This window comes from Bos indicus, chromosome 3 (genome assembly GCF_029378745.1).
Source record: "Bos indicus isolate NIAB-ARS_2022 breed Sahiwal x Tharparkar chromosome 3, NIAB-ARS_B.indTharparkar_mat_pri_1.0, whole genome shotgun sequence".
NCBI classification, from domain to species: domain Eukaryota; kingdom Metazoa; phylum Chordata; class Mammalia; order Artiodactyla; family Bovidae; genus Bos; species Bos indicus.
Window position 1 is genome coordinate 93,844,416 of NC_091762.1, and position 27,328 is coordinate 93,871,743.

At 38.9% G+C, this 27,328-nt stretch overlaps 1 protein-coding gene across 4 annotated transcripts in view; it reads right to left on the reverse strand.

The window, feature by feature from the left end:
• ZYG11B (zyg-11 family member B, cell cycle regulator) overlaps positions 1 to 26,371 on the reverse strand; it is a 74,704-nt gene extending 48,333 nt beyond the window's left edge. For 2 of the 4 annotated variants that reach the window (XM_019957464.2, XM_019957463.2), the window contains exons 1-2: positions 26,160 to 26,360; positions 506 to 671 (exon numbers count right to left, since the gene is read on the reverse strand). In XM_019957464.2, the coding sequence (XP_019813023.2) occupies positions 506 to 671; positions 26,160 to 26,189 (196 nt within the window). In that variant the 5' untranslated portion in view covers positions 26,190 to 26,360. Of the gene's footprint in view, positions 1 to 505; positions 672 to 1,972; positions 1,992 to 26,159 lie in introns of those variants that run through there. The other 2 variants (XM_070786532.1, XM_019957465.2) reach the window with 2 other exon arrangements.
• Between the last annotated feature and the right edge of the window lie 957 nt (positions 26,372 to 27,328).

Consider the following 27,328-nt stretch of genomic DNA (forward strand, 5'->3'; position numbering starts at 1 on the left):
TACACGTAGGTAACAAAATTCTCAATATATTGTGCATAATCAGAATTTCACAGATAAATCTTTCACAATTTATTTTCAGAATTTGTTTTTGAAGACAGAAGTAATATATTAGCTATGATTTCCTGTTTCAAAGATCAAAAGCATAAACTAGCTTTTCCATTATAACATTTATTGATTTTCTTGCTGCCAAATAACCCTGTAAGGTATTTTAGACCAGCAGACTTCCAAACTGCTATTTTGGGAGAGAAGTTATTTTTGCCATGCGAACAGCTTCTCATAACAACAAAATAGAAGAAACAAAAAAAAGGGCTTGCCAGGTTAGAAAAGAAAATGCTTACTTAAATTATGCCATAAGCAGCAAGGTAGGCAAAAATAAATGAATTCCTTTTCCTCAATTAGGCTTTTCTGTTATTTCTATGAAAATAATTAAATGGCCACAGCAGCACTTCAAAATCCAATGCTAATTTAAAGGGCATAATTTTTGTTTCCTCTGTTTATTTATTACCATGAAAAGCCATGGTCTGAAGTAGCCGATCAGCCACCTCCTGTGGGAATACTCCAGGTTCCTGCAGACACAATGTTCCATCTTGTCTTGCTGAGCAGAACTTCTCAAGGTGAGTAGTCAGGAAATTCAAGCAGATATCAAGTAAGGAATAAGGAGATGCCTCCTCCTTGGATCCCAGGAAGAAACAAAGGGAAAACCAAAGCCAACAAGTTAGTTTCCAGAAAAGTAGAGAACAAAAGATTCATTTACTTGCTCAACAAGTACTTTTACTCAAGTGTCTACCATGTGCAAGATACCATGTTAGGCAGTGGGAATACACCATATGATCCATGTTCTCAAGAAGCAGGAGAAGAGAAACATTCAAACACATTTTTACTAAAAGTCTATTATATACTATAGTATAGGATATATTGGGTAGTCATGTAAACATACAGCAAGGTATCCTAATCAGTCAAGGATGGTTAGGGAAGATGGCACAGCGGATTAATCTTCCTAAATTACCATCCCAGAACACTCTACTGCTCAAAACATCAGTGGGATGCATGGGCCTGAACACAAAAGAAAAAAATCTTATATTGTTAGACTGATGATGCCCGAGTCCTTCCAAAATCTAGCCTCAATTTACTTTCCAACTTGACCTCCCACAAAATTCCCATCCCAACCTAACAGTTCAAATATGATCAGTTCATTTGGAGGAAAGAATGTGCTATATGTGTTACACTCAAAAAAGAAAAAGGTTAACCCAGTTTATTCCAATCTTAGGAATACAGAACTAATCAAATAAGCACAAAGATTTAAGTATAAGGGTTTTGATTACAGAAATAAACACTCTTTAAGGTCCCTAAAACAGTAATATAACTAAAATATAATTATAGCAGCTACCATCCATTAGGTGCTTTCTGTATGACTCTGCTGAGAGTTTAACGCTGAGCGCTGAATAATTGATGCTTTTGAACTGTGGTGTTGGAAAAGACTCTTGAGAGTCCTTTGGACTGCAAGGAGATCCAACCTGTCCATTCTGAAGGAGATCAGCCCTGGGAGTTCTTTGGAGGGAATGATCCTAAAGCTGAAACTCCAGTACTTTGGCCACCTCATTCAAAGAGTTGACTCATTGGAAAAGACTCTGATGCTGGGAGGGATTGGGGGCAGGAGGGGAAGGGGACGACAAGGGATGAGATGGCTGGATGGCATCACTGACTCGATGGATGTGAGTCTGAGTGAACTCCGGGAGTTGCTGAGGGACAGGGAGGCCTGGCATGCTGCAATTCATGGGGTTGCAAAGAGTCAGACACGACTGAGCGTCTGATCTGATCTGATCCATTATTTCAGTCATTCCTCACCCCTACTTTACTAAGTAGTGAAGCATTATTTTCATTTTTGCCTAACTGAAAACTGGCTCAGAAAAGTAACATCTAAGTATTCTACACATAGTAACTGACAAAGTGTAACTTCAAATTAAAAACTGACTTAGGGGGACTTCTCTGGTGGTCCAGTGGATAAGACTCCAAGCTCCCAATGCAGGCGACCCAGGTTCAATCCCTGCCACAATGAAGACCTGATGCAGCCAAATAAATAAATAAACATATCTTAAAAAAAATATGACTGAGGAACATAACTCTTAACCATATTAAATTGATACTACACATGTGACATTTTAATGGCTGAATAATATGCAGCCATTAAAAATTATAGTTCAAAGATATATTACTCAAATATAAAAATATTCATAATACAAGGTAAGTTTTTTAAAATACATAGTTTATAGAACATCCTCAACCTGATAAAAGTCATCCATTCATATTCATGGATCAGAAGATAATATTTTTAAATTGATCTACAGATTCAGTACAATCCCTACCAAAATTCCAGATTCTTTTTTTGCTGAAATTAACAAACTGACCTAAAAGTCATATGGAAATACAATGGACCTAGAATAACTGAAACAATCTCTGAAAAGAACAACAAAGTTGGAAGACACACTTGTCAGTTTTAAAGCTTACTATAAAGCTACAGTAAACAAAGCAGTATGGTACTGGCATAAAAATAGACACATAAATCAATGAGATAGAACTGAAATATCAGAAATAAACTCTCATATTTATGGTCAGTTGACTTAAACAAGGCTGTCAAGACAATTCAATGGGAAAAAAAAACAGGCTTTTCAACAAACAGTGCTGGGATAACTGGACGTCTACATGCAAAAGGATGAACATGGGGTCCTTCCTCAAAGCACATATAAAAATTAACTCAAAATAGATCAAAGGCCCAAAGGTAAAAGTTAAAACTGTTAGGTTCTTAGAAGAAAACATTGGTATAATCCTTCCTGACTTTGAATTGGTGAATGACTTCTTAGATATGACATCAAAAGCACAAACAACCAAAGAAAAAAGCAGATAAACTAGACTTCATAAAAACAAAAAAACTTTTGCATCAAAGGTCATCATCAAGAAAGTGAAAAGAAAACCCCAAAAAATGGGAGAAAATATTTGCAAATCATGTATCTGTTAAGGGATTTGTATCTAGATTATACAAATAATTCTTACAACTCAATTATAAAAAGACAACTCAAAGACAGGCAAAGGTCTAAATGGACATTTCTCCAAAGAAATACAAATGACCAAGAGTCACATGAAAGACATGCAACATCATTAGTTACCAGAAAAATGCAAACCAAAATTACAATGAAGTAATATCTCACACTTACTATTAAGGCTATAACCAAAAGACAGATAAAAACAAGTGTTGGTGAAGATATGAAGAAACTGGAACTCTTGTACCCTGCAAGTGGAAATGTAAAGTGGTACGGCCACTTTGGAAAACAATCTAGCAGGAGCTTCCCTGGTGGCTCAGTGGTGAAGACTCCTGCCAGTGCAGGAGACATGGGTTCAATCCCTGATCTGGGAAGATCCCACTTGCTGCAGAGCAACTAAGCCCATGCACCACAACTATGCAGCCTGCCCTCTAGAGCCCAGGAGATGCACATATCACAGCTACTGAAGCCCGTGCCCTGTAGAGCCTGCAACAGGAGAAGCCACCATAATGAGAAGCCCAGGCTCCGCAACTGTGCTCTCCACAACGAGAGAAAAGCCCACACAGCAATAAAGACCCAGCACAGCCAAGAATAAATTAAACTTCTTTAAAAATCTATCAATTGCCATATAACCTTGCAATTCCACTAAGTATATACTTAAGAGAAATGAAAACGTATGTTACACAAAACTTGAACATAAATGTTTATAAAAGCTTTATTCATAATAGATGAAAAGTGGAAATGGCCTAATATCATCAATTTATGACTGGATAAACAAAATATGGTATATTTACACAATGGAATACTATTCCATTGTATTATGGAATCACAGATGGATCTCAAAAACATTATACTAAATGAAAGAAGCCGGTCACAAAAGACCATATAAAGCAGAATTCCATTTATGTGGAATGTCCAAAATAGGCAAATCTATACAGACAGAAAGATTAGTGGATGCCTAGAGCTAATGGAGAGGAAGAGTTGTAGGAAAATGAGAAGAAAATGCTAATGGGTACATAGCTTGTTTTTGAAACTGAAATACTGAAATATTTGAAAATATTCTGAAATTGATTATGTATTTGCACCACTATTAGTAACTTAAAAACCACTGAATTGGGTACACTTCAAATGGGTGAACTGAATCGTATGTGAATTATATATCAATAAAGTTATCACAAAAATTAGTTTACAAAACTATAAATATAAAACTGAAATAAATACATCAAAATATTAACAGTCGTTAACTCTGGGTAAATTGCTATCGGTTATTTTATATGGTATGACCTGCCTCTTGAGAAATCTGTATGCAGGTCAGGAAGCAACAGTTAGAACTGGACATGGAACAGTGGACTGGTTCCAAATAGGAAAAGGAGTATGTCAAGGCTGTATATTATCACCCTGCTTATTTAACTTATATGCTAAGTACATCATGAGAAACGCTGGGCTGGATGAAGCACAAGCTAGAATCAAGATTGCCGGGAGAAATATCAATAACCTCAGATATGCAGATGACACCACCCTTATGGCAGAAAGTGAAGAAGGACTAAAGAGCCTCTTGATGGAAGTGAAAGAGGAGAGTGAAAAAGCTGGCTTAAAATTCAACATTCAGAAAACTAAGATTATGGCATCCGGTCCCATCACTTCATGGGAAATAGATGGGGAAACAACAGAAACAATGACAGACTTTATTTTTGGGGGCTCCAAAATCAGTGCAGATGGTGACTGCAGCCATGAAATTAAAAGACACTTGCTCATTGGAAGGAAAGTTATGACCAACCTAGACAGCATATTAAAAAGCAGAGACATTACTTTGCAACAAAGGTCCATCTAGTCAAAGCTATGGTTTTTCCAGTGGTCATGTATGGATGTGAGAGTTGGACTATAAAGAAAGCTGAGCGCTGAAGAATTGATGCTTTTGAACTGTGGTGTTGGAGAAGACTCTTGAGCGTCCCTTAGACTGCAAGGAGATCCAACCAGTCCATTCTAAAGGAAATCAGTCCTGAATATTCATTGGAAGGACTGATGTTGAAGATAAAATTCCAATACTTTGGCCACCTGATGCGAAGAACTGACTCATTGGAAAAGACCCTGATGCTGGGAAAGATTGAAGGCGGGGTGAGAAGGGGATGACAGAGGATAAGATGGTTGGATGGCATCACTGACTCAATGGACATGAGTTTGAGTAAACTCTGGGAGTTGGTGATAGACAGGGAGGCCTGGCATGCTGCAGTCCATGGGGTCACAAAGAGTCGGACATGACTGAGCAACTGAACTGAACTAAACCGATCTTATATGAATAAATCTAATTTTCTATATACCATGTGATTTCTAGAATTAAAAGTTATTTAAAATTATATATTTTACAGTTTACAAAGTGCTTTCACATGGACACATTTGATATTGTAATAACTGAGTAAAGTGGACAACAAAGATATTATTTATAAGATGAGAAAACAGACTTCACAAAAGTTAAATGGTTGGCCCAATGTAACAGAGGCTGTGAGCTACCAACCATGAAATTTGTTCTTCTTTTCTTCCATGTTAATAAACCTTTTATTTTTACCTGGGCATAGGACCATCTGTAGCAAAGGTCATATACCTCTGTCTTCTCTGCAGCCAGAGGTAGCTAGAACACATAAGAAAAGTTTAGAGGAAGTAATTCTTCAAATTCAACTTCTGCCTCATAGAATTTTGCATTTTCTGTCTTACTTCCTGTGTTGTAAGTATGAATTCTTCCTGCTTTTTCTACTCTTCACTGTACCATCTTTCTAAGTGTCTATAATTCATCACCCAGATGAAACAAGCTACCCTTTGACCTCAGTTGGTAAGTTTCAAAATAATCTATTTATTTTACAAAAGAAAATGAATGAAAGTTGGGTAACTGTCAGAGACAAGACATGAACTCTCTGAGCACATAATTTTTTTTTTTTTTTTGAGCACATAATTTTTAGAAGTCATTTTAACAGAACAAACCTAAGGAAGTAATATATGAACATTTAGAATACTGAATTAATCATTCTAAAAATTTTTTTCCAATTGATAAAATATGTTCACAAACAAAAACATTTTTTCACCCCCACAAATTTTTCCTTTTCAGAGAAAACTTCACCTGATCTCTATAATTCCTATTAGCAAGCATAAAAAGACTGTTCTAGTCAGCTGCTCTTCTATTGGGAAGTACATGTGCCTAACAGTTAATTACCTGGGCTTTGGAACTAGAGTGCAAATCCCAACTTTTCATTTGCTAACTGTGTGACATTACACAAGCTATCTAAACTTTCTGCTCCTCAGTTTTCTCATCTTGTAATGCAGGTAATAATAATGCCTACTTCATAAAGTTGTTGTGAGGATTCAAATGAGATAAATAGGATCAAAAGAACTCAGAATAATGGCAGTATGCCTGGAAACACAGCTTGCAAGGGTCAGAGTCAGGATTCAGACCCAGGAAATGTAGCTCCAAGAGCCTATGCCCTTATCCAGCATAATATACTATCTTTCAGCTTTATATACAAATTCTAAATATGTTATCTCGCCTGATACTGAAAGCAGTTATGTGATGGGAACAAGGAAAATCATCTCCATTTAAAGAAAAACAACAGAGAGGTTATATATATCAAGCCAGTGACAAAACTACAACTGTACTCAGGTGATCTGAGATCTCCTCCAAAAACTATACTGCCATCTGTGATTCCCCAAATTCCAGGATTTTTAGCTAACACAGAAGTATTGAGAGATCAGTAATTTTAATTTTATTATTATTATTTTTGGCTGCATCAAGGCATGAGTTCCCCAACCAGGGACTGAACCTCGGCTATGGTGAAAAGTGAAAGCACCTTCTAATCACTAGGATTTCCAGGGAATTCCCTTTATTTTAAAACAGACAACAGCAGCACAGGACAACAAAGAAAGGATAAAGCAGAAGCTGAAATTTGGTGTCTAAACAATTCATCTCTTGAAAATTCCTGCTCAGGGAGATTTTTCCCTTCACCAATTAGGCACACTCCAGGCAAGGCAAAAACAAAGCTCCTACTAGAAAAAAAGCAGGAGGGAGAGGAGGTCAAGTCTGATTTCGTTTGGATCATAAGGTAACCCACACAGTTCAAAGACTAAATTTCAGACAAGACTGAGCGACTTCACTTTCACTTTTCACTTTCATGCATTGGAGAAGGAAATGGCAACCCACTCCAGTGTTCTTGCCTGGAGAATCCCAGGGACGGGGGATCCTGGTGGCTGCCGTCTATGGGGTCACACAGAGTCGGACACAACTGAAGTGACTTAGCAGCAGCAAGCTGCTCTTTATATATGACTCCAAAGCCAGTTTCTTTTATAATTTCTGTTACTCCATAGTTATTTATGACAGTATCTGTCTACCCTACTAGATCATGATGCTCTTCAAGTTCAAGGAACATATTAACCCTTTTTGTATATCCTTAGCACCTAGAACACTCCCTGATATTTACCTGTTAAAAGAGAAAGAGTTCAAATTCGAATAGTGGTAAAGAGATTTGCCCAGAGTCACACTATTTGTAAGAAGTGGGGCAAAAATGTAACCCTAGATCTTCTTATTATGAAGTCTATACCTTTTCCACTATAATATGTGAGAGACATGGGTTCAATCTCTGGGTCAGGAAGATCCCCTGGAGAAGGAAATGACAATCTTCTCTAGTATTCTTGCCTGGAGAATCCAACAGACAGAGGAGCCTGGTGATCTACCATCCATAGGGTGGCAAAGAGTCTGACACCACTGAAGTGACACCACACACGCACCCACGCACACCACGTGCTCAGTTGCTACAGTCTGTCCGACTCTTTGAGACCCCATGGATGGTAGCCTACCAGGCTCTTTTGTTCATGGGATTATCCCACAAGAATACTGGAGTGGGTAGCCATTTCCTCCTCCAGGGATCTTCCCCACTCAGTGATCAAACCTGAGTCTCCTGCAGCCCCAGCATTGGCAGGTGGTTTCTTTACCACTGAGCCACCTGGGAAGCCCATACTGTACCATACCTCAGAACAATTATTAGTTTGGCACTGACATAAATGCCAAAAAACAACTTGGGGACCAGCTGGTTTTTACAGTGACTCACACAAGTGGTGATAATGCTGTGGATTACGGCAGAAGCAAAAAAAATGGGGGGAAAAAATCCAAAGTGAAAAACAATTTGAAGAATTGACAAGATGCAGTAAGTGACCAAACAGCAAACAGGTGCTGATTTCTGAATTCCCAGTACCTAGCATAATGCCTGGAAAATCCCATGAACAGAGGAGCCTGGTGGGCTGCAGTCCATGGGGTCGCACAGAGTCGGACACAACTGAGCGACTTCACTTTCACTTTTCATTTTCATGCATTGGAGAAGGAAATTGCAACCCACTCCAGTGTTCTTGCCTGGAGAATCCCAGGGACAGCAGAGCCTGGTGGGCTGTCATCTTTGGGGTCGCAGAGTCGGACACGACTGAAGCGACTTAGCAGCAGCAGCAGCATAATGCCTGGCACTCTCCTAGATACCTGAGTGTTCTCTGGATTGACCAGCATTCCTACAGAATCCTTTTGACATATATTTGGCCCTCACAGCAGACTTGTGGAGCTGGTGTAATAGACGCTACTTTGTATATGAGGATACTGGAGATCAGAAAGAACAATGCATCCAAGTTCATAGAGTTAAAAATGTAGCAGAATTAGGCCTTGAACCAACATATTTAATTCTTTTTTTTTTTTTTTGATGATTTATAAAAATTGACCATTTATTTGAAAAAAAAAAAAAAGTTACAAATTTTAGCATCATCAATAACTAAGAGTGGAAATCAACTCCACAGGCCCACAGCTTTGGTAATAACTAAAAAGGTAAACAAGGATCTGCTGCTGCTGCTGCTGCTAAGTCGCTTCAGTCGTGTCCGACTCTGTGCGACCCCATAGACAGCAACCCACCAGGCTCCTCTGTCCCTGGGATTCTCCAGGCAAGAACACTGGAGTGGGTTGCCATTTGCTTCTCCAACAACATATTTAGTTCTAATTTTTCCTATTCCATAGAGTGCTGTCAGATGAAGGAGGGAAAAGGGTGGAAGACAGAGAAGCTGAGGTTTTAAAATAAAACAAACTCCAAGATTTAAAGTAGTCATTAACCAAATGTGTGTGTGTGTCTGTGTGTGCGTAGAAATAGCACAGATAAGCACACAAGATAAAATGCTAACATTTAGAGGATTTGGGTGAATGTCTATACGAGAATTCATGTTATTTCTGCAACTTTCTGTAAGTCTGAAATTGTCCTCAAAAAGTTAGAAAATAAAAAATGAAATAGGAATTAATACTCCCATGATCTCACTAACAAGACTGAAAAGAAGACAAGGCAAAGACTTATTTCTTCAAGGGAATTTGTTATGGCTGTGAAAAGTCTGTCTGCTTAGGCAAGTACAGAAAAGGAACTAAAAATGCTTCTGTGAAAGAACTGAGCTGAATATACAGATTTAAATATCACCCCCTACTGGTGACAGCTGAGTCACAGAAGAGATAAATTCTCAGAGGAGTGATCAGACAGGATAACTAAGCCCTGTAATTAACTATCACATGTACAGCAGGCAGAATGACGTGGTCCCTCAACACTGGCTGAAAAAACACCCTATGGAAAACAGGAAAAATAACACCAGTCTGAAAGAACAGCACAGCTCTCTAATTTTTTTTGTTAACATGGTGTTTTCTGGAACTGGATAAAATCCTGACATTGTGAATCATTCAAATCAAGTATATCCAGATTGGTCCTCTCAAATACTGCTGCTCAAAGTATAAATTGTCACAATTTCTCTGGATATAAAAGACTTAATTGCAATCTCAAAAACACCCAGTCCCTGGATCCAGGACCTCATCTAAGAATTTACCAGGAACAAAAAAGAAAAAATTTTTAAAAAAAGGGGGGGAGGGATAACCAGAGATATTAACAAAGGAATTTACACAAAGAGACTTATTCACAGTTTTTCTAACCTCCCTGCTAAAATACATATACAAATTCTAAAATAGGGGGGAAATGGCAAGCAAATTATGGTATATCAACTATATAGATAATTTCATAATAATATGTTTATGAATAACTCTTTTTTAGAACCCAGTCTTTAAAGTATCTTTTTCACATTTTATTCTGAAATGATGAAACAAAGAAAAGTTATTCAATTTCAGTTATGTATATGTGTGAGAAGGATACAATGTCAAAACTATTTTTATTTTTTGTCTCTACACTTCATTTCTGGAAAAAAAGTTTACTTAGATATGTGTTATGTGAATTCTTAAATGAATTTCTCCAGTAGTAGAGTAATAATTTTTGTTCAGAATTCAAGTTTTCTTGAGCTATAATCAAATACCTTTGAGTTTGCTTGGGCTAAGTTTTTCTGTTTTTGTTTTTTTTTTTCAAACTTCAAACTTTTTACTTTCTATTTGGATATAGCCAATTAAAGAGCTAAGGGACATACATATACATGTATCCATTCTTCCCCCAACCCCCTTCCCATCCAGGCTGGCACATAACACAGAGTTTCATGTGCTACGCAGTAGATCCTTGTTGGTTAAAGACAGTAAAATGCTAAGAATAAAGTTAATCTAAGCTAAACAAAAACTGTATATGCAGCAAGAGTTCAACTAAACATCTATACAGGCATAGGATTAGGATTCCCTTGTGGCTCGGCTGGTAAAGAATCAGCCTGCAATGCAGGAGACCTGGGTTTGATCCCTGGGTTGCGAAGATCCCCTGGAGAAGGGAACGGCTAGCCACTCCAGTATTCTGACCTGGAGAATTCCATGGACTGTAATGTCCATGGGTCACAAAGAGTCGGACATGACTGAGCAAATTTCAGAAGATTATATAGCTACTTCTAAACTAAACAATATGTTATAGTAAACCTATAGAGAAGAGCAAGGGAAAGATTTAAAATTAAAAAGGACGGTGGGGGTGGGTGGAAGTAGCATAGAAGAATGGGGCACACAGAGGAAAAACTGGCAGTGGTTATCCTCTATTTCTTACGTTGGATGCTGGTTTTTAGACGTTTGTTTACTATGTTTCATGGCTTACATAAATGTTTTCTATGGTCTTCTAAATGTATCAAATTATTATTTTTTAAAAAATAAGATTCATTTTTATTTATTTATTTGACTGGACTGGGTTTTAGTTGCAGCATGTGGGATCTAGTTCCCTGACCAGGGATCAAACCTGGTCCCCTGCTCTGGGAGCACAGAGTCTTAGTCACTGGACCATGAGGGAAGTCCCTAAAAGTATCCGTTATTAAAAATAAGAGAAAAAAAGCAAAAACTTGTGAAAATGTTGAAAAAAAGAACTGTGTTCACATTTGTGCTTTTCAAATATTTCAAAATAACCAAAAATCAGTGTATATTTTATCAATATAGTCATACTTTTCAATATATGTATTCAAACTAGTAAGAACAGACCTTTTATATTAGACTTTATAATAGACCTTTTACATTTAATTATACATATAATTAAAATTATATTAATTATGAATAAAAATATACATGCTGTGCTGTGCTTAGTCGCTCAGTCATGTTCGACTCTTTGAGACCTCATGGACTGCAGCCCACCAGGCTCCTCTGTCCATAGCGGATTCTCCAGGCAAGAATACTAGAGCAGGTTGCCATGGCCTCCTCCAGGGGATCTTCCCAACCCAGATCAAATCCAGGTCTCCTGAATTGCAGGTGGTTTCTTTACCAACTGAGCCACCAGGGAAGCCCACGAATACTGGAGTAGGTAACCTATCCCTTCTCCAGGGGATCTTCTGGACCCTGGAATCAAACCGGGGCCTCCTGCATTGCAGGCAGATTCTTTACCAGCTGAGCTACCAGGGAAACCCATATACATGTACACACACACATTTTTATTTTTCCTAAATTGGTCATAATGTAACTTCTCACCACTGCTCCTACACCCTTTCCCTATGCAGTCTTACATTTCTGAGGTTTTACCATCTAACAGTGATGGACTGGGTTGAAAAGGGCATCTTGAGAAGGGTTTCAGGGGAAAGGCAGGGGGACGGTTATGATGTATATAAAGGGAAGTAAATAGGAAATAAAAAAGAAATTTTAAGAAATATATCTGTGAACTCTGTTCTATTTCAGCTGTCCAAACATTTTGCAAATAAAGACTCTTTTGAGTTATTACTAAATGACTTTTTGGCTGAAGGATTATATTCCATAGATTATGACACTGCTCTGAGGCTAAACAACATGGATCATAGTTTAGTTATACATAAACAATTAAAGAATTTTTCCTGCTATTAAAGCTAGTTAGACAAACATGTATCTTCTCTTCTGCTCCTGTCTTTAGATGCCACAAAGTAGAATCTTGAAGGAACAACAAAAGAAAAGAACAACAAAAATAAAGAACAACTGGACTGAAAGGAGGTTAAGAGAGGTCTTGAGATGATACCTCAGGGAGACACAGTTCAGTCGCTCAGTCATGTCTGACTCTTTGCGACCCCATGAGCCGCAGCACGCCAGGCCTCCCTGGAGACACAGAAGGCTTTCAAATGAGGAAAAGGAAAAAAAAGTAATAATGACACTAACAGCTCATGCTACAAGAGCCAAGATGTAGGTCCACACCTTCATCATTAAACAGCTGTCTAACTCTTCGATTTATAACGTCTTTTCAGTAGTCCAGTGGTTAACAATCTACCTTGCAACGCACAGGACACCAGTCAATCCCTATTCTGGGACGATCCCACATGCTGCAGGGCAACTAAATCCATGTGCCACAACTACCAAGCTTGCGCTCTAGAGCCCATGAGCCGCAATTACTGAGCCCCTGAGCACCTAGAGCCCGTGCTCTGCAACAAGAGAAGCCACTGCAAAGAAAAGCCCGCATGATGCAACCAGAGAGTGACCCCTGCTCACCAAGACTAGACAAAGCCTGTGTGCAACAACGAAGACCCAGTGCAATCAAAAATAATTTTAAATAAATACTAAGTCTTTTGAAAACAATCATTATTATGATTCTATAAAGTAAGGAGAAAGAGATTATCTTTGTTGAAGAAGCTGAGGTTCAGAGAAGAAATGTCACCAGTGGTAGTCAGTCATGCCTACCTTTCTCAATACATGCTGTCCTCTCTCCTGAGAATACCCTTCTCTTCCTCTCATCTATCAAATTCCTACCAACACTACAAGAGCCAGGACACATGTCCACTGCTCCATGAAGCTGTTCCTCATATCCCAAAATACAACTGATACAATCACATGACATTCTCTATACAGTTCTATTACAATTATCCACTGTATAATTTTTACTTGTTTAGATGGCCGTCTCCCTCTCAAGACTACAAATTCAAGGAAAGTTAGTAGTTCTCAAATGCTTTTTGTCTAAGATCCACATAAGTGGGGCAAAAAAACCTCATAGCCTATCCATCCCTCCTGGTTCCCAAGTTCCAACGCAAAACCATATTAACAATATCACTACAAGGGAATTTTACCGACATTTGCTTCACCAAGAAAAATGGATGTTTCCTATTCAAGTTACAAAACACTGTCAAAGTCTAAATCTGGAAACTTTTATGTCAAAAGTTCTTTTAGTACAAATATATATATAACCACACACTAGATTAAGTCAATGATAATTTACAATTAAGATACAAAACTAGTAACAATAAAAAAAAATACCATCATCTCAATACAACAATGCTGAAGCACTGAGTACAAATCTCCTTTCCAAATTACGGGAATTACAATAAGCTACATTTGCACATATGTAGTAGGAGATTTGCAACACTTCTAAGTATCATACAGAAGAACAGACTTCTTCCTAAGGAGTCTTTGAGGAAATCACATGCTGATACTCATTAGCTCTTCCTAATCTTCTCATGGCTTTCTTTTAATCTTCCTAATTTTTTAAAATTTTCTTCCTTATATTCTCCATTCTTGACATATTTAGTCATCTATGCAATATTCAGCTAGAGGCATACTCAGTCACTTTCCCATGACTTAGTTACATAATTTGTTGGTTGGTTTGTTTTCTATACGTAAAAGCTTCACTCTGTTACTATGTCACCAGGGTCAGGGCAAAGAAGCATTTCAGCTTTCTGAGCAGTGGTCAGAAAGCTTTCTGAGCATTTCTAGCAAGTGGGGAGGTGGGGGACACTGGGGATTGACTACATATTGCAACTGTAGTCTACTGCTGGAGGAGACTGGGGCTTCCACTGTTGCTGGAGTGATAAAAAATGAAGTCCTCATCGATCAGGCATCCTTTATACTTAGGGCCTAAAGTTCCAAAAAATGCATCAGATAACTTATTTGTTGAATGAATTAGTAAGTTACTAGATGACATCTCAGAATTAATATATTTCTCAAGAAACTACTTCAGGAAACATCTGATACAAAAAAATAGTAAGACTGCCTTAATTCCTCAAGACAGACCTTGTGGGTTTCAAAACTATTAAATAATGAGGTCTCTCTTTTGATTAATTAATTAAAAGGAAAAATATACTTTATGGATGATACCAGGAACAGTATCTAACAGTAAAAAAAAAAATTCATATCCTTTATTATCATTTGATATCTATAATAACCTTATGAAGTAAAAGGAAAAATATTAGAAATTTCATTTCACAGTTAAGGAAGCTGAGGCACAAAAATGAAATGATGTTTCCAGAGACCCTGTGCTTAACAGGAAGAATACTCGACCTTGATTTGAATTCAGTGGTGTTACTGCAAATTATTTAGCTTTTCTGATCCTCTGTCCTATCCTTTGCAGAATGGGGATAATATTAGTACTTATCTCATGGTGCTATTGTCAGGATGAAGTGAGAAACTGTTTTTAAAGCCCCCAGCACAATGTCTGGCAGAGTAATTACTCAGTAAATGTTCCCTTCCTACTTAATACCATGATCTTGCATAAGTTATATAAGTTCAAGTTTCATGCACATAAGGCAGAAAGTTCATGACTGTAAATTCTCGAGAGAGACTATTCCCATCCAGAGACCATGTCAAGACAAGTAAGCTCCTTTGTTTCCCTACACCATGAGGCAGATATTTTTTAGTCTACGTTTTCACCAATGGCGTGATGTTAGGTGTTAGGGTCCTGGCTTTATGCAGTTGTCTTGGTTATGATTCATGAATCAGATTCAAGATCTTACCTCCTACCTGAAAAGTTCCTAGGACTAATAGATCCTCCAATAGAAGGCAAAGGCTCTGACACTGTTTTTTTCCGCATCCCCGGATTATTTTTTCCTAAAGATTGGACCAATAACCAGGTGACTACAAAGATCACAAACTTGACAATTTCAGTATTAGAAATAAATGTTTTACTGACGTCTCTCTGAGGGACTATGTAACAAATACTGTGGTGAAAAGTGTGGGTTTGGAAGTCAGCCTGCCTGGATTAAAATGCCAGCTCTACCACTTACAAAATGATGTAACTTTAGGCATGAGTACTTAATCTCCCTGTACCTCAGTTTCCTTATCTATAAAAGCACACAATAACAGTACCTACATCACAGGATTGTTGCCATAAATAAATTTTAGGTGTAAGACACTTAGAACAGTGACTCAGTTCAGTTCAGTTGCTCAGTTGTGTCAGATTCTCTGCGACCCCATGAACCACAGCACGCCAGGCCTCCCTGTCCATCACCAACTCCCAGAGTCCACCCAAAGCCATGACCATTGTGTCGGTGATGCCATCCAGCCATCTCATCCTGTCGTCCCCTTCTCCTCCTGCCCTCAATCCCTCCCAGCATCAGGGTCTTTTCAAATGAGTCAGCTCTCCGCATGAGGTGGCCGAAGTATTGGAGTTTCAGCTTCAACATCAGTCCCTCCAATGAACACCCAGGACTGATCTCCTTTAGGATGGACTGGATGGATCTCCTTGCAGTCCAAGGAACTTTTCAAGAGTCTTCTCCAACACTACAGTTCAAAAGCATCAAGTTCTGGCATATATTAAATGCTCAGTGTGTGTGTGTGTTAGTCAATCAGTCGTGTCCAATTCTATGTGATCCCATGTAGCCTGCCAGGATCCTATGTCCATGAAATGCTCCAGGCAAGAATACTGGTGGGCTGCCATTTCCTTCTCCAGGGGATCTTCTCGACCCAGGGATTGAACCTGGGTCTCCCACACTGCAGGCAGATTCTTTACCATCTGAGCCACCAAGGGAGCCATAAATGCTCAATAATTGTTAGCTATTACTATACAATGTAAACTCCATAAAACGAACACTATTTTTGTTCACTACTATATTCCCAGAGCCAACAAGAATGTCTAACAGATAGGCACTAAATGTTTATTGAATGAGTAAATGAACAGTCAACACAAATTTATTGTTAGGTGTGTTTAAAGTATTTATTTGCCCCTAGAGAAAGAGACCATATGTTCAGAGAGAAATATTAAGTCCCAAGTCTAGCAATAAAATTAAAACAATGGGATTGAAAAGCAGACAGTGTCATTGGACTTCATGGATATAAGACACTTCAAGATACTGAAACAATCTTTGACTCCTTGTTTTAGTAGTACTCCATGGGATATCTCTTTTTAGTTTATGGAGTTTTCCCCTCCTTGCGGTAGTAGTAAAGGTACAGGTATATTATACTCAAGGGTACAGATATTTTCAATTATTTGGCATGGACTGAGGGGAGTTATTTTCTTTTTTAAAAAATACCAATTAGGGAATTCCCTGGCAGTCCAGTGGTTAGGACTCCATGCTTCCACTGCAAGGGACATGGGTTCGATCCCTGGTCACACGCCGTGCAGTATGGCCAGAAAAAAAACAAGCAAAAACGACCAACTACTCTTCAGAGATCCCTAGACACCAAATAAAGTTGCAGGTATGACCAACCTAGACAGCATATTAAAAAGCAGAGACATTACTTTGTCAACAAAGGTCCGTCTAGTCAAGGCAATGGTTTTTCCTGTGGTCATGTATGGATGTGAGAGTTGGACTATAAACAAAGCTGAGCACCGAAGAATGGATGCTTTTGAACTGTGGTGTTGGAGAAGACTCTTGAGAGTCCCTTGGACTGCAAGGAGATCCAACCAGTCCATCCTAAAGGAAATCAGTCCTGAATAGTCATCAGAAGGACTGATGTTGAAGCTGAAACTCCAATACTTTGGCCACCTGATGCGAAGAGCTAACTCATTTGAAAAGACCCTGATGCTGGGAAAGGTTGAGGACAGGAGGGGAAGGGGACGACAGGGGATGGGATGGTTGGATGGCATCACCGATTCAATGGACATGAGTTTGGGTAAACTCCAGGAGTTGATGATGGACAGGGAGGCCTGGGGTGCTGCGGTTCATTGGGTCGCAAAGAGTCAGACACGACTGAGCGACTGAGCTGAAATGAACTAAAGGCAACCTTCTTGCATGTATCACTTCAAGGCTTGGCCAGTGTGGCAAAGGGCTCTGTGTTAAAGGGCAAGAAGCTAGATTTCTATCTACAAAAGATCAAGGCTTGCAAAGGTAAATAAATCCCCTTCTCTTCCATCTTAGCTCATGTAATAAAGCTATTCCATGAAACAATACAAAAATTCAGATCAGCAGTCACTTAGCAGACGAGCAGATCATAGCAATCACTAACTCAAAGAGATACTTTAGCATTATTTTCCTCTTAACTACTAGCATTAGTTTTGAAATATAATATGGTAAACAGAGAAGCTGGGTTAATAATGGAAAGAGCACTGGGCTTGCAGTCAGTCCCAGCTCTGCTATTTAGTAGCTGTGTGACCTTAGGTAAAAAAATTAACTTCTCAGTTTTCTTGTCTGCTAAACCTCTATCTTGACTACCTCACAAAATGGCACTGAGGAATAAATGGGATGTGTATGAAAATGCCTTTAAAATACTAACATACTATGGAAATATTAACATAATTGAAAGAAGGGTTTCCACTATGAAAAGTTGTATAGTATATTAATGGAGGTAAGAGCTCAGGTTCACCCGAAATTAAAACCTATTAAAGCAGTCTGCCACTACAGGTAATAGAATGTACCTACTTTACTAAAATATTTACCTTTAACATGCTATAATCTTACTACAGTTTTTAACAGGTGTAAAAGGTCAGAGAGAGAGGATTTAATACAACCTTTTCACCTTAGAGATTTAAAATTGGAGGCACATCAAGATGAAATGACTTGCCAAAGGTTACAAGGCCTATGGAAAGAAAATAACTGATATTACATAACCAAGAGCACTGAAACTTTTTTTAAAATGCCCTTAGAAAAGGAGACTATGACATTGAACATGCATTAAGATGCTTTTGAGAGCTAAGCAAAGTGTTCATACAAGGGAGAACTGGAGATCGGAAAAAAGAAAAAAAATCTTTATATAGAGTTAACAAAATATTTAATTTAACCACCCCTCTACATTTACAAATAACTGATTCTTTACTATCTATATTTAAATATTCTATTCTTTTGAAAGGGTACCTCCACAAATTATAGACAAATAATTTGCAAATGTTTATACAAAGGGATAGTGCTTTGCAATTCATCTCAAAATCATCTGGCTTCTTCCCCAGCTCTTCCTGATGAACTCTCAAAAGAAATGTTTATCCCGGGTGAAAACTACTACTTATGCTAGTAAGAGAAACTATCTGATCCAAAATTTCTTACCCATCAAAACTCTTTTTCCCTCCTCAGAGGACCTGTACAAAGTGTTCATCTATTTCCCCCTTTTTCATGACTCACATCTCAGTAAACATTCACCTTATGCAATTCTCTACAGAGTACTCACATTCTTTCAGTCTCAGGAATTATGCCAACTGTTTAAGACATGAAGCTGAAAAAAACACAATACTGTACTTACCCACAGAACGCTCATAATCTGGAGAGACAGCCAGCCTCACTAAAAATACTAACACCATACAGTAATTTCCATACCCAAAGCACATATAATGTACAAGGAAGGCATAGGAAGAGGAGGAGCCCAAGGCTACCTGAGGGCAAATGAAGGCTTCACAGAGGGAGGGCTTAAAGGGAACCTGAAAGTTAGTCAAGCAGACAGCGTTCCAGGCTAAAGGAAGAGTCTAAGCAAAACTAAAGGCATGATAAACAGTATGTGTGCTCAGTATGCCTGAACATAAAATGCAAAGACTTTTTCTCATAAAATGATTAGTGCATTAAAGAATTAGACCTTAAGAATCCTCGTATACTGCGCAGAACTATTTGCTGGACTCCCACTATGTGATTTATGCTGCCAAGTACACAGGATACAGATATTTGTAGACCCACTGCTGGCCACAGGTACAGTTGCTACCTGTGTTGTGCAGTACAATCTGAGTGGCCGCAACAGCCCTGTAAGACCACTGTAAACCAGTGGGCCCTAAACTCTAGTTTCTTATGTGGAATGAAGAATCCACAAATTCACATGCATACCAAGGATGCTCTGTACACAATAATATCTTGAAATGTACACTTTCAATGCCCAACAGATGCTACTAGAATAATGATTCCCACCAGCCTCTGGGGCTTTTCCCCCTAATTACTGTGTTCTAAAAGTATATTCCTGTCATGTGTCTCAAGCTTTTCAACATGAAAAAGGTATCTAAATGCTAAAGACAGAATGCCACCAACATCTGACACTCTACAAATGCTCTGCAGAAAGTGATTTGGCAAGACAGATCAAGAACCATAAGATTATACACACTCTTTGACCGATTTTCTCTCAATATTAAATTACTCTTAAAATGGAAACAATAGTACAAATATTTTAAATGCATGAATTCAGTTTAGATTCTGAAAATCTGAGTCCAGGGAAGGTGTTTGAAATAGCACAGACTTAGGGATCAGACAAACCTGTGCTTGAATCCTGTTCAGTCACTTATTTGGTATATGACCATAATTGCCTGATTTCTCTAAGTCTCAGTTTTCTTAACTGTGCCATGAGAAAACATCACAACCGCATGGAATTGTGAAGATTAATTAGTACATCATCTGATACTGTGTGCTCACTAAATGTGTGAGATCATGCTCTCTAAATAAATGTTCCAGCATTCAAGAACTTTGTCTTAACATTTTCCTCTATTAATTACTAGCATTAAAAATATCTTTTATTCCACCTCAAATAATGACTATTTCTGCTATTTATTCATTGTGTGTTTTTAAGGGTTAGCTTTAGAATCTATGAAAAAAGTAGTGTTCCAGCCAAAATTTCCTAATTCAAGGATGACTCAATCATTAAATTCAACATTGATATTTTGCTTTGTATTTTTTTAAGTTTTATTTAATTGAAGTATAGTTGATTTACAGTGGTGTACCAATCTCTGCCGTACAGCAAGGTGACTCAGTTATACACAAATAGACACTGATTTGTGTATTTTTTTTTACCATATCATAAAAAAATTACTTAAAATATTCTCCTTTGAAAATAGAATAGTTTGAAAGTATCCAAAAATTGATCTACTGAACATGTGTGAATTAGTGGAAATTAGGAAACTGGCTCATTATATTACAGACACTCAATTGTTACACACTGAACAATACAGGAATTTTAAATTATTTTTATTCTTATAATGAATTGTTGGTAAAACAAAGACAGGAAACCTAAGTTGTGATGACAAAATAGGAGTAAATGAGTGCATTTATCTTATCAGGACTCTTAAATGGTACATCAAGATATTTCAGTATTTTTAAGTATTAAAAAAAGAAATGTGATGATAATTCTATCCAATTTGGATTTTCAATATTAGAAGTAAACTAACCATACTTCCTGATGGCTCAGATGGTAAAGAATCCGTCTACAATGTGGAAGACCCAGGTTCGATCCCTGGGTCAGGCAGATCCCCTGGAGAAGGAAATGGCAATCTATCCCAGTATTCTTGCCGGGAGAATCTCGTGGATAGAGGAGCCTGGAGGGCTACAGTCCATGGGGTTGCAAAGAGTCGGACACAACTAAGTGACTAGCATTACTGCAATATCCATACTTCCAATGTTTTATTTGTGGAGACAAGCTTGTAAGCAGCAGCCTGGAAGCATTCTTTTTATTTTGTCATTTAGAAAAAAAATAGAAAAATTAGAAAAACCTACTAATTTTTACTTATCCACCGCTCAGAGTAATGAAAATCAAAACAAAAATAAGCAAATAGGACCTAATTAAACTTAAAAGCTTTTGCACAACCAAGGAAACCAAAAGCAAAACAAAATAACTGACAAAGGATTAACCTCCAAAATATACAAAGAGCTCATGCAGCTCAATATTAAAAAAAAAATCAAACAATCTAATCAAAAAACAGATGGAAGATCTAAACATACATGTCTCCAAACAAGACACACAGATGGCCAAAAAGCACATGAAAAGATGTTCAACATCGCTAATTATTAGAGAAATGGAAATCAAAACCACGATGAGGTATCATCTCACACCAATCAGAAGAGCCATCATCAAAAAATCTACAAACAGTAAATGGTGGAAAGGGTGTGGAGAAAAGAAAAACCCTCCTACACTGTTGGTGGGAATGTAAATTGGTACAGTCATAGAAAACAGACTGGAGGTTCCTTAAAAAACTAAAAATAGTGTTGCCATATAACCCAACAATCTCACTCTTTGGCATATATCTGGAGAAAACTATAATTCAAAAAGGCACACGCACCACAATGTTCACTGCAGCGCTATTTACAATAGCCAGAACATGGAAGCAACCTAAGTGTCCATGGACAGATGAATAAAGAAGATATTTTTATATCTTTATATGTACAATACACATACAATATGTATTATACATATACAAAGCAATATTACTCAACCATAAAAAAATAACTAAATAATGCCATTTGCAGCAACCTGGCTGGACCTAGAGATTGTCATACTGAGTGAAATAAGCCAGACAGAGAAGGACAAATTTCATATGATAGTGCTCAAGTAATCTTAAAAAATGGTATATATGAACTTCTTTATAAAACAGAAATAGAGTCACAGATACTGAGAACAATCTGATGGTTGCCATCAGGGAAAGGGAGAGGGGTAAATTAGGAGATTAGGATTGACATATGCACTGCTGCTGCTAAATCGCTTCAGTCGTGTCTGACTCTGTGCGACCCCACAGACGGCAGCCCACCAGGCTCCCCCGTCCCTGGGATTTTCCAGGCAAGAACACTGGAGTGGGTTGCCATTTCCTTCTCCAATGACATATGCACACTACTATAAAAAAAAGTTAACTAATAAGGACCTACTGTATAACACAGGGAACTATATAGGAAAGGAATCTAAAGAAGAGTGGATATATGCGTATGTATAACTTTGCTGTACAGCAGAAACTAACAATATTGTAAATCAACTATAGTCAAATAAAAATTAATTTTTAAAAAAAGACCTACTGATTGTTAAAGTACAAAAAAGCAAGAATTCCTAATTTAAGGTTAAAAGTCAGTTCTTATGTATTTTTTAAAATTAATTAATTTTTATTTTTGAATATGTGGGTCTTTGTTGCTGCAAGGGCTTTTATTTTTCTCTAGTTGCAGCAAGCAGGGGCTACTCTCTAGTTGCCAGTGCGTAGGCGTCTCATTGCCGTGGCTTCTCTTGCGCAGAGCACAGGCTCTAGGGCCTGTGGGCTTCGGTGTTCCAGCTTCCCGGCTTTGGAGCACAGCCGTAACAGTTGTGGTGCACGGGCTTAGCTGCTCTGCGGCATGTGGGATCTTCCAGGACCAGGGAATGAACCCGTCGGCAGGCATTTCCCCACATACAACATGCCTCCTTCGTTTCAGCTTCTGTGCTCAAGTCAGTCCCTTTGCCAAGAAGCTTTCCTTCTCAAACTCTTATCCAATAAACCCTCAAAAGGTAAAACTCCAACTGAAATGGTCTTTCTCACCAAAGTCTACCTGACTTTCTGATCCTTCCCAAAGTCAGCCATCCATTCAACAAACATTTATTAAGCACATGTTATACATCAGGAGCTATTTAGGTGTTAAAGACACAATATGAGACACAAAACAGGTCTTATACACAGTCATGTTCAGTAAATAGCAGCTATTAATGCTGCTGCCTAACCATATCATTTGAAATAGTTCCACACACAAATATATTTAATTTTATACCTTACTCTGATTTATTTCTTCTTAGCATTTACAACTATTCTCATAATATATTTGTTTATTGTCTTTTTTTTTTAAACCACTTTAACCACAATGCCTAGAACATCACCTGGCCCTTAGAAGCTAGTCAAGTCACTTCTGTATCAATGATTTTTATAGTCTGAAGGCAGAGACAGATATTAACTGAAAAATCATAGCAAGAAATATAAAATTACAATTGATGTGTATTCTATCAAAGAGACTTACAAAACGCAAGTGTGTGACTTCACAGTGTTTTTGTTTTGTTTTGATGAGTAGGCAGGGGAGTTGGGGTTTCCCTGACTTTCTTGAGCTGAGAACTCCAGGATACGCAGTTAAGCAGGCAAGAGACAGTACTAGGTCATTTACATATGCTATTCCTTCTAAACAGGTTTTCTGCAACACAACTCAACTCCTGTCATTCAGTCCCTTAGGTTTCTCCTAAAAGTAAGACCCTCTGGGAAGCCATCCCTAACTTTCCCATATCATGATCCTGCCACTTTTCCTTTTTTAGCACTCTTCACATTTATAATTACTCTTTTTGCTTGATGCTATACTGTCCACAGACAAAACAAACAAAAAAGCAGAGACCACATCCGTTTTATTACTTGCAATATCTTCAATGTCACCAGTCAATGGCAGTCCAAAAACTGTTAAATGAATAAAAAGGACTACATCTTAAACCAGTGGTTCTCAAAAATATAGCTTATAGATCAGGAACACCAGCATGACATGGTACTTGTTAGAAATGCAAACTCTCAGGTCCTACTCCAGACCTAATAAATCAAACTCTAGAAGTGGCAGACCACAAGCCCTCCAGGTAATTCTGATTCATGATAAAATTTGAGAACCCATCTTAGACACATCAACTATTCAAAACACAACCTAACAATGAACATTTTGAAAAATGTCAAACACAAAGCTTTATAATAATATTTGATTCTATTTATTGAGTGCCTGTTACACCTATTACACAAGGAAATTTTTTTTTAAATAGCCTCTACAAATAATTTTTAGCTCAAAACAAGCTAAACTTTTGCCTTCTCTTCCACTCTCCCATACATAAATACTTTTACACTGTGCGTATGTATTTTAACAAGGAAAAATCCAGTTAGTTGGAGACAAAGTCTAAACCATAACCATGTCTAATATATCTAATTCTAGCCTCATTCCTGCATTCTTCATGCCACATAAAAGTAATCCTACTACCTACAATACATCCTCATTATGTGAATCCTATTCACATTCACAACATTCTTCCCCTACCCAAAATGATCTATATGAACCCTATTCACTTTTCAAGCCCAGCTCAAATGGAACACTTGGATCCTAAACCCCCAAAAAGGAGTTTATCACTTCTCTCTCTGTACTCATATATTCACTCTCTGTGGGAAAGCTAACATTTTCAAAAATCTAGCCACTTGGTGTATTTGTTGGGACCAGCTCTTTATTCTGAAAAGGTCCCATCTTAATAAATTTCCTTTCTGCACCAAAAACAAGAATCTCAAACTCACTCTTTCTGAGTAGTCCACTAGTTTTCTCAAATTTCAGTTCAAGATCACATTTGTCAGATAGGAAAAATGAGACCATAAAGTGAAATCATTTCAAGCACCTACTTGGCCTGGGCACTGGGAATAACAGGAGTAAGGCAGAGTAACTGTGTAGAACTCACATTTCAGGGGAAGAAACAGATTAACATACAATAGCTGTGTGATGGGTTGTGAATGTGAAGGGTTGTTGTGCAGGCAGACACTGGAGAATGACCACCTAAAAATGCAGAGTCAGTGAGTTAGACAAAGTTCACAAATTAAGTAACTTTGAACCACTCTTCAAAAAACAGGGAAAAAAACAGAAACTGACTATCCTCCTAGGAGAACATAATTACCAGGACTTTGTTTTTATTAGAATGTCTTATTCCTCCCAGAGACCGAAATTTAGATTGCTGTATATGCTGGAGCAACGGATTAATCAAATGAACTGCAAACCATGTGTAACCCAACTCAATGAAAGACCCACTGAAGCTTCAAACAGGAAGGAGAGAGAAAATCTGCAAATGTAAGGCTCTCCCAACTAAAAGCAGAGAGGGTAAAATAAATGAAGATAATAGAGGTACTAAGGAGACTGTCACAAACTGACTGCCAAGCTGATTTTCCGTCTCCAGATGCCCTGGTCTCAGTCTCCAAACAAAAACAAACCATTTGTTCTGAGTAACAAAAAAAGCCTGTAAATAAATATTTTTTATTTTCCCAAACTATACTTCCACATTAAAAGATGCTCAAAATAACTATTCGATTTAAAACATTTTAAGTTACTTCTATCAAAAAGCTAGATATCTCATAAGGCCATAGTATGCATGTCGGCCCGCATCCCACGTCTCACTCCGCCGCTCCAAACACATTATCACTCAGTTTTTGCAAAGACATTAGGTAATCAGGCTTGCAAGCTCTCTCCAATCTACTCCCTTCCCTCGACAAAGAAGAAAAGGAAGAAGAAAGCCTCCGGCTCCCTATCTGCCCGCCCAACAGCTCCTGGGAAGCAACCGCCCTCAAATTGTTCCTGCTTAGACCCTTGAATCCCGTAGAAGGAAATGGGGACAGCTGTGAGAGCGCGGAAGAGAGGACATCCAATAAGGGGGAAAGGAAATGTGGATGGTGGAGGACGAAGGGGAGAAAGGATACGGAGAGGAGATAAAATGATGAAAGGGGCAAGTAGCGAAAAAAAGGAGCAGGAGCAAAAAAGAGGGAGGAAACCGAAGGAAGGTGTAGAGATCCCAAAAGAGAGAACAAGGCAAAACCATAGAGGAGAAAAGGAAGGTCGGATTAAAGGACGAGGAGGGGGAGGCAAAGGGGAACGCTAAAGAGGCTGTCACTGGGGGGTGATTTAAAAAAAGGGGGAATGGCACCGAGTGGAGAGAGATGCAGGGGGGGTTGGGGGGGGGGGGTGTTACCCCAGCAGGTGGCCGGGGCACAAGGGAAAGAAGGAGCGGATCAGTCAGGGGTAGGTAACAAGAAAGGGAGGTAAAGGCAGGAGCAGACGGGGCATCAGAGTTGGGGAGGGCAGGCCCGCGGGGGCCAGGGTGGCGGGCGGCCGCGGGTCAGGCAGGCCTCGCTCTCTCACCATGGCTGCGCCGGCCTGGTCCTCGGGCATGCAGCCTCTGTCCTGGGTTCCGCGGCGGGCCGGGCCTAAGCCCGCCCCCAGGCTGAGCCTGCGCGGGGGCTCCAGGAGGCTCCGACGAGCGGCGGCTCCGGGCTGGGCCCAGGCCTCGGCCTCCTGGCCTCAGAAGCTGGAAGTGCAGCAGCCGCAGCCGCAGCCCAACCCGGAGCTCAGACTCCGCCCCCAAGGCCCCGCCCTCGCCCGCGAGCCCACGATTGGCCCCGCCTCCGCTCTCACTGCGCAGTCTCGGCGGAGGAGTCCCGACAAAAGCTCCTGCACAGCTTTGGTTCTGTGGCTTTTCGTTCTCCCAGGCTTTTAAGGGAGCTGTACTTGCTCAAATAACCAGAGCTTTAAAAATAAAACTCCTGTTAGGAGACTAGAGCAGTCACTCGTTTCGGTAACCTACAGATCGCTGTGCTTCTGGTTCATTGTCATTAATTACCATTATCATAATTCTTGATCATTTCAGTTACTTTAGATTATACCTCCAATGCCCTAACTTCTCATGGTTCTCTCCACTAGGGTCCACCCTTGCCTCAGCTTTTCATTTCCCTGCTCATACTTTTGTTCTTATTTCCAATAACTGTAGCTCAGTTCAGTTCTGTCGCTCAGTCCTGTCCCACTCTTGGCGACCCCGTGAACTGCAGCACGCTAGGCCTCCAGGAGTTTACTCAAACTCATGTCCGTTGAGTCCACGATCGCATCCAACCATCTCATCCTCCCGCCTTCAATCTTTCCCAGCATCAGGGTCTTTTCAAATGAGTCAGCTCTTCGCTTCAGGTGGCCAAAGTATTGGAGTTTCAGCTTCAGCATCAGTCTTTCCAATGACTATTCAGGACTGATTTCCTTTAGGATGGACTGGTTGGATCTCCTTGTAGTCCAAGGGACATTCAAGAGTCTTGTCCAACACCACAGTTCAAAAGCATCTTAAGTTCTTAAGTGCTCAGCTTTCTTAATAGTCCAGCTCTCATATCCATACATGACTATTGGAAAAACCATAGCTTTGACTAGACGGACCTTTGATAGCAAATTAATGTCTCTGCTTTTTAGTATGCTGTCTAGGTTGGTCATAACTTTCCTTCCAATGAGCAAGTGTCTTTTAATTTCATGGCTGCAGTCACCATTTGCAGTGA